The following is a 10,593-nucleotide window of genomic DNA, read 5'->3' on the forward strand; positions in this document are numbered from 1 at the left end:
TTTTCCAAATTAAGACCATGGTCTCAGATTTAGAGGAGCTGATTCTATTAAAAAATTGAATCTTGTGCAAAATTCATTCATGTCTGTAGTTCCATTTAAAAGATTAAATTAATATTTGAGATAGACTCATTACATGTAAAGCCTGATATTTGTTATAGTTAGGATGATTATGGATTACAGCTGATGAAAACTCTACATTCAAAATCTCAGACAATTGGAATATTGTGAAAAGGTTCAATGTTCTAGACTCAACATGTCACACTCTAATCAGCTAATGAATCCTAAACACCTGCAAAGGATTAGGGTTACACTGCTATTAATTATTCTTACAAACTGAAACCTGGAATTATGGATGTTACACACCCATCGCTGTATGGCACTCACAGAGCACAGACACTTCCCTTTTTGCTCCCTTATCTTTTTCCCCAAGGCTCTTTTTGTCCCGTCTGCCTACAGAGCGCTTCTCTGCATTTCCTCTGGAAATCAGTATTTTTCAGAAATGGATTTAATTAATTGGTCATTCAACGCGATTGATAAGATTTTTTCTACGATGAGAATGGAGGAGGGGGCTCGCGCTTGCCCTCACGGGACACACGCAGCGGGATATATGTTCGATTCCTGGAAGAAGTGGAATGTCATCTGTCTCTCTCAGCTGTCCATTGAGGACGTCGAAGATGTGTGGATATTTGGTCTGATGATCACTGGATTTCTTCTGATTGGAGTGGGGGGATATCTGGTTTTTCGAAAAATTGGGATGACGGGAGCGATTGGAGGGCGACCCGCACCCATGGACGGCACCGTCCGGGCGGAGACCTCACAGACTGGGACGTTACTCGAGGTGAATCGCAAGCTGGACAATGTCTTAGCTGCGTTACCGGTGTTAGTGCACAAAATGGATGTAATCTCGGAGAGGGTCACCGGACGGTGTGGAGATGTTTAATCACCGAATTGGCTTCACTGGAGGACTTGAATGATCAATACAGACTTTAAGGCAGAGAGGAAAATTATCTCTGCCTGACACAAACAAAGTCCTGTTATCAATCTGACGCCATAAGCAGCCTTGGAGTTGCGTGCAACAACCCCCACGATGGAAGGAATGCAGACAGATGCTGTGAAACCCTACCTACCCCCCCCGCCTTCAGATTGTGGTCTCTGCAGCGAGGCCATCAAAATGGAGGCACTCAATGTGCTCTGTGCTTTCCCATGACCTCCCACCCACCTGTGGATTCAGTTGGCCGAGCGCCACACGGGCTGCTCCCGCTGAGGAAACCAGGATCCCAGCCCCCCCAACCCCCACCCCCACCCCCCACCCCCCTCCCTACCGGGTCTCATGTTGTGAACTGTGACGTTCGTGCTTACATGTTGAGGTGTTTTTTTGCATAGCAGAGCTACTCCCTGCTGGGTGTAACTGCTCGGCCTTTTTTCCCTCCCCCAATTCTCCTCATGTAATCCCCTCTTCATCTATTATCTAACGGTAGCGCGACTCTTGTTGCGAATGACCACAGTACCAATTCTTCTGTACTGAAACAATTGCCTCTCGGGGATGATTAAAGTTTTTTGATTGATTGATTGATTGATTGATTGATTGATTGATTGATTGATTGATTGATTGATTGATAACATTTTAACCTTATGACATTAAAGGTGAGTTGCTATAACACTCGTGTTTATGTTTTTATCTGTAGTCAAGACCGAGTTCTTGTACATCTCTAGACCTTTCATGTTTATCCTCGAGATCTTTTCCTCATTATTGTCTTTTCTGCAGCAGGTGCTGGATCTGCAACAGTAGCAGCAGTGTCTGCCACAAAACAGCATGGACAAAGTCACCACCCTGTCCATGGGAGCCGTGGAGTGAAGGGGTTGAGGCAAAAAGTCCCAGGTGCGGAGAACCTTTGGAAGATAGCGTGGGCATCGAGACTGCATAACATTGATGATGATAACCACGACAATTAATGCAATTACAGGCACACCAATGCCAACCACAACTTGCCAGCCAGCCAATGAAAGGCCAAATACACTGAGAGGTAGAATTACAAAACACAAGAAGAGGTAGAGGGCAGCAAACCAGCGGTATTTAGCTGTTTTGTTCCCCAGACCTCTGGCTAGCCTGATGGGCACCCACATGAAGGGGATTGGATACCAAAGTAGGATTCCCATGATGTTGAAGAAGAAGTGGCAGAGTGCAATCTAAAATAAAAAACAAACACTCGTTAAATATGGCCATGTTGGCATTTTGTGTTTGACTCAGATGTACAACCAAATCTTTTTATTAATTTATTTGGTATGAACGTCTATTAAAGAGCAAGTCACCCCCTACCAGAGTCTAACTCTACTCCCATTTCCTGTTTGAAAAATGTGTCACAAGGAGGAGTTGCCTGGCAGACAGAGAGAGCGGAGCCGCTAACAAACACACACACACACACACACACACACACACACACACACACACACACACACACACACACACACACACACACACACACACACACACACACACACACACACACACACCCAGGCTCACATTGGCATTGTGACATCATGTGGTACCATCTAACGTCACAGGGTCTCTTAGAGTTTTTACCTGAAGAGGGCGTAACACTGACAGTTTTAGGCAGAATATTTAATGAACTGAAGTGCAAATTATTGACACTCATTTAGTTTATCAGCAAAAAAAGGTTGATTTGGGCTGACTTGCTCTGTAAAAGTTAAATATTTTTTTTGGATATAGTCAATAAAACAAAAAACTGTAACACCTTAACCCCCAGAAACCCAAATTTAGAAAACAACAGCAAAATCTTTTTTTAACCTTTCACATGTTGTTCAAGGAGGCCAGATAAACTGGCCTATTTACATGTTTTAACAGCCAATAGTGTTGCGGAACTGAACAATAGGACCTATTAGCAATGTAAATGTGGTTTTAAAAGAAAAAAAATGGGGAAGGTTTATTTTTGTAGACTTAAATCTGATGTTGTAATATTACAACCGTGGGTCTCTGGGGGTTAATTACTCAGACTAAAAAGCAATAAATAAATAAATCCTAAATTGTTAAAGGCTTTATAAGTAGCTTTTATTTTTAGGCCTGTAGTCTGCGGGGCCTGCTGCTGTGTGGCTGGCAGTCACTCCTGCAAATTTTTGTTTTTGCTCACTCAAATACATTTCTTTCTTTCTCAAACCCAAAAGCAAAAATACCTTAAATTGATAAAGCTGTAATACACTTTCAAATTTACATTTCCAACTGTACCAACCATGAGGGTCAACATTTTTACCTGCAGTGAGTTGGCTAGTTTATCTCCAGGGCTAGCCATAGCAGCAAGTACAGCAGTGGTTGTTGTACCCATGTTTGCACCCAGTGTCAAGGGATAAGCTCTCTCAAGACTGATTACACCTATAAGATTGACAAGGTGTAAGTTTGGGTTTATATCTAAATCAAAACAAACCTAGAGTAATGAGTATGCAAAATTAGACTTACCAACCAGAGGCGTAAGTGCTGAAGTGAAGACTTACCCCGGCTTTCCACAGGAGCCGTCAGCAGCACGTTACTGCAGCAGCACGTCATAGCTGCTGATAGGAACCGCTGTGGTCAACAGAACCTTTTCCACGGGAGCCGTCAGCAGCCGTCAGCAGCGCGAGTCGGCCGCGTCTCTGGAGCAGCATGTCGCGGCCTTTACGCGCCGGTTCTATTTCCTACGCGCGACGCCTCTGAAACGGGTCAATTTAGACATGTTTGGGGAAGGAAAGACAGGAAATCGGACGCGGAAATGGAGAGAAGCACCCGAGATTTTCAGAATAAAGAACGCACTGCCTTCCGGTTGCTTTACTTTTAAAAAAGTTACTAACTGTGCGGCCCCGTGAGAAGTTATCACCTAGCTAGCGGTCTCCTTTGTTTTTCAGGTCCGTATTGGCGATTATAAAATGGACAGAACATAAAACACAAACCATGTTGTAGTTTTCTCCTGCTTGTTGTTGTGTTTACTGACGAAGTCACTCGTGTGACTTCGTGCTCTGTCGGTGACAGCTGCCCCCCTGCTGCTTCGCGTCTCGTGGGAAGGGCCAAGCAGCAGCTTACGCGAGCAAGACGTGCTGCTGCAGTAACGTGCTGCTGACGGCTCCCGTGGAAACCCGGGGTGAGCTACTTTGGACAAGAAAAGTCATCCCTGCTCCCACCAAAATGGCTATATAGCCTGTACCCCATTCAAAGGGGTAGGGTAAGTCTGAAATCAAAAATATACACAAGAAGTGAAACAATAGCATACAAACAAAATGAAATGATTTGACTAAATATTTGAGGCAAAGCACCATTCATTTCAGATGGGAAAAACACCTTATTTTGAGAAACTGTTGAGTCATAGTTGTCTTGAATGAGGTTGCCTCTAAATGTTAGCTGTATGTGTGCATCTTTGCACATTTCAATCAAATAAATCCAATTATTCATGGAATTAACTGTTTACTTCATGATGTCTAGATTTTTTTTATTAAAGACAGTGTAACGGATCAAATGTGAAGTTTTCATCAGAAAAATGACCAGAAAGTAACTTGTTGTAAAAATACATTATTTTTTATAAACTAAACTTCACTCTGTCTGAATAGGCTCTATGCACGAGTCATTTCCGTGTTTTACATAAGGCCGCCCCCTCACTTCCGGTCCAGGAGAAGAAGCCAGCATAATGGTAGATGCTTTGCAGTTCACTCGATGTTTGTTGGAATTACCACGATTTACAGTAAACGATGTGCGAAGAATTGTGCGAGGATGCAGTTCAGCACCGCAGAGTACACTGGAGAAAGGTTTTATGTTTTATGTGTCCTCGTATCTCTGCAATTATGAAGGTAAGTTGCTAAAGCTAGCAAAAACTAGCTACTTGCTAGCTGACTAATGCATGTGTATCCTCCGTATGCTAAGTTAAGACCTCCTGTGTCTTGGGCTATCTTCTAAATAAACATAAAAACGATGTCCCCAGTTAATATTTTTGTACTTTTGTTTTCAAGTGTCAGGGAGAAACCGGGCCACCAGTGAGATCTCGGTTAGAGCTCACTGCTATCGGTCCATGAAGAAAGCAGCCAAACCACACCAGCTGAGAGTAGGCTTTGCAGTGAAGATTGTTGAACATGTTCTGATTTTCACTGTTATACCATGTTTCAGCTTGGACAAAAGGTGTGATAAGTTGTTTATCTTAGCAAATAATGGATATATTTTGAGAATTATAAAATATAATACATGAATATTCATAATAGACTTGAGCCTGAAAATAAATCCCAGCTGAAACAGTGGTTATGCAGTGTTGCAGTAGCTGAGTGAAAAGGTTCTGATGGTTTAAAGTCAGTGCATGCAACTAAAATCAAAGTTAAATGATTATATTATCTGTTAAATGAAAATAAATATTTTATATAAAATAGAGCAATGACCATCCATTCACTCAGCTTTTCAGCTGCTTATGTTCTACCTCAAATCTGTCTGTCATCTTTTTATTTTCTAGCTTTATTGTTCATTAGTATAAGTACATAATGAGTTATTTTAAGTTCATTGACAGTATTTGTTTGTGTGTATTTCAGATTACTTTATGTGATTCTGATCCAGTTGTGCTGGTTACCAGCTCGTGCTCCTGTGTGGCTGGAATTGGGCTCTGTAACCATTTGGTTGCATTGCTTTACCAGACACCCCATTATTCAGAGTGTGGGATGTCTGCTGTTCCTCCTGTCCTTTCATGCACTGAGACAGAACAGAAGTGGCACAAACCTCGAACAATGGTTTGTATATAAAATTAGAATATCTGAAAGTAATACTATGTTACAATGTGGTTAAGAGACATGATAAAACGTTTAAAGCTAATTTTTTCCCCAAATTTACCCAGCTATAATTTTGATTAATTGTGTGATGTGAGTATGTGGAACCAAGAGAAAATTCCTTGATTGCATAACAAGGAAACTGATTCTGATTCTGCTTCTATCCAACACTAAATAGGGTGTGAAACCAGGACCAGTAGATGCCATGGTGGTAGTGAAACCCAAACCAGGTGCTAATTCATCAAGTGGAGTTAGGTAAGCAAAGTCACTGACTGCGTTTACATGCAGCCAATAACCCATTCAAAACCGGGTTATTGCAAATAACATGGTCCCACAAGGCCATGTAAACACCAGCAAAAACCGGGTTATTACCCCTGGGGTAACCCTTTTCTAACCTGAATATCAGGTCATGTAAACGTCTATCGGGATAACCCTTTCATGAGGTGCACTCTGCGCATGTTCTATTCACAAGGAATCTTGGTCTTTTGAGTAGATCAGGGGTCTGCAACCTTTTTCCCATCAAAGGTCCATTATCACCAGTTTACCACAGTAATGAAAACACTGGGAGCGCAGCAGCCGCGGTGTTGTGGGCGGGTCTACCGGCCTGAGCAGGAGCTGCTTTTTTAACACGCAAATGTCTCCTTTTAAAACCTGTTTAAACTGTTTAGAACACAAATCCAGGCTCTGTCTCATTTGGATTGTTGTAATTAAACTTTGTACTGAAAGAAACTTTACATTAAACAATTGAAAAGATAAGAAAAAGATCCGACCTATTTGATTTTTCCTTAATTTACAGTAACAGCGCAGTGCGTATGGCTCCGGTGTTAATTGAGTTTAGAAGGTTTTATCTTTCTCTTTGCAACAATCTTCACAAGAAGGTAAAACAGTTAAATAGCAGGGTTCGTATTGAACGGATAATTCCAGTATTTAACTGTTTCTTTTGATGGAAAACCTAGTGATGTGCCACTGAAGCCTCATGAAGCGCTTCAAAGCATTCCCAATCCCTACTGTGTCCAGACAGTGACTCGAGGCCTCAAACACATTAGCTGTGGCTCCATCTAGTGTTACAATGCAATGCTACAATGCATTAAAATGCTGTGTCTGAGGATATCATTGCAGGCAAAAGTGCATCAAATCTGATTTTATCTGAGTCTGAACAGCACAGATCAGATTGGGGGTGGTGGTGGGGGGGTGGGGTGGGGGGGGGGTTTCCATGATTGAACTTAATACCAAACACTGTCAGTGAATAATATAGTTTGGGAAGACAGCAGGAATAATAATAATAACAATGAGAGGATTGAGAGAATGAGAATGAGAGAATACTGCCCTTAACCCGATCAAAACCCGAATATTGGCTGCATGCAAAATGCTGCAGCACGGATCATCACTCGTACCCCCTATAGAGATCACATCGGCCCTGTTCTTCAGCATCTCCACTGGCTGCCTATTGAACGCAGAATCTCATTCAAAATCCTGCTTCTCACCTACAAATGTATCCACTGTCTCGCCCCTCCTTACCTCTCCGATCTCATCCATGTTGCTGTCCCATCTCGCTCACTCAGGTCTTCCTCTGCCATCCACCTTGTGGTTCCTCCTGCTCGTCTCACCACCGTTGGAAACAGAGCTTTCAGTCGCTCTGCTCCTCGGCTCTGGAACTCACTTCCTCCTGACATCCGAAACACTGACACCCTCCTCTCATTCAAATCCAAACTCAAAACTCACCTGTTCAACCTGGCTTACACTCTCTAGCCCACAAACTCTTTACTCTGACATTTATAGCATACTTTTAGTAATTTTATTGTTTAAATGATTTTATTCTTATTTGTGTGTAAGTTTTATCATGTTTTGTGAGGTGACCTTGGGTCTTGAAAGGCGCCTATAAATTAAATGCATTATTATTATTATTATTATTATTAACCCGATCAAAACCCGAATATTGGCTGCATGTAAATGTAGTGACTGTTACATGTATTCTATCACTGTGTTGTAAAAATGGTTTCTTATGCTCTGATATTTCAGATCAGCACTTTATAAAGGCTACAGCGGTGAGCTGCCAGACCCAGCAACCCTCAACCCGACTGCTGTCTACACTGACTTTGACCCTGACTCTCTTCCACTGATCTGTTCAATGAATATCTCACCTGACAAACCCCTTGTGGACTCCATATTTGGTAAAGTACAGGCTGGCAGCATTCTATCCTACCAACATCCACCTCCTACATCTTATTGCGTTATCACCCACATGGATGCCCCACTGTTTCCAAAAGTGCCACTTGAAGACTATCACCTAAAGCCAACAGACTGTAAATATGTGCCAACAGAACAAGAACAGCTGCATTTGCAATCACTGTCCGTAACAAAGTCACAGTCACACAACATTGAAGAATCCACATGAAACCAGAGTGCAGCACCTGAGTGGCATTCATTGAGGAAGGAGAGGGTGACAGCTTCCACTTTTAGGGAGGTATGCCACGTTAGAGGTGCATCCACAGCTGAAAACCTGGCAGAGAGGATCATCCGAGGAACACGTCAAACAGCACTCATGAAGACAGGACTGGACCTGGAGATGGATGCCTTGAGGGACTATGCAAAACGTAAAAACCTAAACTTGCAAAAATGTGGACTGGTAATTAATCCTGATGCACCATGGCTGGGTGCATCCCCTGATGGGCTAGTGTATGACCCATATGAGAGGCCACCATTTGGGTTAGTTGAAATCAAATGCCCAAATGCACAAAGTTACATTGACTGCAGTTACATCACAGTTATTCATGGCGTGCACAAACTAAAGGAAAGTCATTCTTATTATTCGCAAGTGCAGGGGCAGTTGCTGATCACTGGCATGGAGTGGTGTGATTTTGTTGTTTGTGCCAATGATGACATGTTTGTGCAGCACATCTACAGAGACACACCTGTGTTAAATATCCTACGGCACAGATGTGATCTCTCTATGTGTCGCTCGCTAATCAAAAAACTTAAACTGGAGCTAGATGAATGAATTCATGATGCATTGTTTAATTTCATTTGTTTAATTTTGATAGTTCATGTGATTCCATTCAAATATTTGTTTCAAAACATAAATAACACATTAAATATGCACATTTGTTTTTTACAATTCAATGCATCACACATATACTTTGTTACATTTAAAATCACATTTGACTACTGAGGGTCTGTTTTTCTACCATTAAAGTTAATCCATGCACACACATCTGTTTCTGGTGTTTTAACTATTTCTAATCCATGCATTTAGGACGGGGGTGGGCAATTCTGGTCCTGGAGGGCTGCTATCCAGCAAGTTTTAATTGTTTCTCTGCCTAAACACACCTGGTTTGAATCTGCTGGTGATTAGCAGGCTGCTGCAGAGCCTGATGAGCTGCTGAACAGGTGGTTCATCCAGGAATCAGGTGTGTTGGGAGCAGGTAAACGACTAAAACCTGCTGGATAGCGGCCCTCAAGGACCAGGATTGCCCATCACTGATTTAGCAGGTATGTGAAGTTGTAGTGCAATACATCCATACTTTTAGCTGCTCCTTGCCCATGCTTTGACTAATAAGGGTCCATTTTGGTAGTTAACCAAGAGACAGGACACTGTGTACAGCTGATTGATGCTGCATGTGAGGGAAAGGGGGATTACTGTGCTAAATATTTTGTGCTCCTTAACCCTTTGCATGATTCGCTCTACGTGCACTCTCAGCCTTGCAATAGACTGTGTCTGTCTGATCTTTGCCCCAGACAGTTGTTCTCGCTTTGACAAAAAGGCAGGAATGTAGACCTTGCAGGGGACACAATCCTCCACAAGGAAACCCTTATCAACCATGATGGCTGCTGTTGGTTTTAGGAGGGAAACAATGCCAGACTGCTTCAGGATCTCTTTGTCACTGATGGAACCTTCATGCAGAGATGACACAAAGGTTATTGCACCATGAGGAGCCATACCAATCAGCCCTTTGAAGGTGCAGTGTGATTTGTATGTAGAGAACACCTCACTCTGCAGCAGAAGAGAGTTTGGTGTTTGGCACCACAGCTCTGTGCAATCCAGCACCACTGGAGTGTTTGAGTAGGTCTTAAACACATCTGGCAGGTGGGCCTTCACTTCATCCTCAGACATCCAAATGCCTACAGCTCCAAGCACAGTGTATAGAAAGCAGAGGTGGAAAGTAACAAATTACATTTACTCATGTTACTGTAATTGAGTAGCTTTTTTGTATATTTATACTTTTTAAGTTGTTTTTAAAAGCTGTAATTTACTTTTACTTGAGTAAGTTTTTAAAAAAGAATTGTAACTCGCTACATTTTAAATCATATCCGTTACTGAGTAAAATAAATTATAGGCTTAATAAATTAAAAATATTACGTGTAGCAGCGTTGGAACGGAAAGAGACACCTGCATGAGCGCCACGTCTAAACCGTGGGGGGGTGTGGGGGGTGTACACTTTAGCTCAAAGACATCGGTTCAGTTCCTCAACTCGCTATTTACCTCCTCTCTCCTCTCCTGTGTGTTGGATCCCGCACCTTCACGCACCGGTGTGACGTCATCAGAATTCTGCTCGGTTCGGTAGCCGGACTCGGTTCCGTGTTTGAAAAGTGTTTCCCTGCCGTTCCGCACGGAAGCGGCAAAATAACGTTTAGCGCTCATAACAAGCGGATTATCAGCGCTTTGCTCATAAAACAGAAGACCTGCAGGCCTCTGTGAGTTAAAACATCCTGATACTGTTCAGGTGTAAACATTGTGCTCCATCCCTGTGTTTGAACTCAGAAGTTGCTCCTTGATGCCACAGATATGTGATGATTTAGCTTGTTTCTTTATTTTAA

General features: G+C 42.5%; 1 protein-coding gene across 2 annotated transcripts; it reads left to right on the forward strand.

Annotated features, from left to right (window-relative positions):
* The first annotated feature begins 4,467 nt into the window (after window positions 1–4,467).
* Window positions 4,468–8,987, forward strand: LOC139063586 (uncharacterized). Of its 2 annotated transcripts, XM_070545924.1 has the most exons (5): window positions 4,468–4,824; window positions 4,984–5,075; window positions 5,548–5,742; window positions 5,957–6,033; window positions 7,798–8,987. In XM_070545924.1, exons 1-5 carry the CDS (start codon window positions 4,665–4,667, stop codon window positions 8,171–8,173), a joined length of 900 nt encoding a protein of 299 aa, XP_070402025.1. In that variant the 5' UTR covers window positions 4,468–4,664; the 3' UTR covers window positions 8,174–8,987. The 2 variants fall into 2 exon arrangements, with proteins under 2 accessions (XP_070402025.1, XP_070402026.1); XM_070545925.1 differs by lacking the exon at window positions 4,984–5,075 and having other exon boundaries at window positions 4,473–4,824.
* Window positions 8,988–10,593: the final 1,606 nt, after the last annotated feature.

Source organism: Nothobranchius furzeri, chromosome 16, assembly GCF_043380555.1.
Source record: "Nothobranchius furzeri strain GRZ-AD chromosome 16, NfurGRZ-RIMD1, whole genome shotgun sequence".
Classification (NCBI taxonomy): domain Eukaryota; kingdom Metazoa; phylum Chordata; class Actinopteri; order Cyprinodontiformes; family Nothobranchiidae; genus Nothobranchius; species Nothobranchius furzeri.

Excerpts from the sequence above, each read along its gene's own strand:
- LOC139063586 (XM_070545924.1), top strand. The coding sequence starts at position 4,665 with ATGGTAGATGCTTTGCAGTTCACTCGATGTTTGTTGGAATTACCACGA. Across the intron at positions 4,825-4,983 it reads GTATCTCTGCAATTATGAAG|TGTCAGGGAGAAACCGGGCC; the intron begins GTAAGTTGCTAA and ends TTTGTTTTCAAG. Across the intron at positions 6,034-7,797 it reads AATTCATCAAGTGGAGTTAG|ATCAGCACTTTATAAAGGCT; the intron begins GTAAGCAAAGTC and ends CTGATATTTCAG.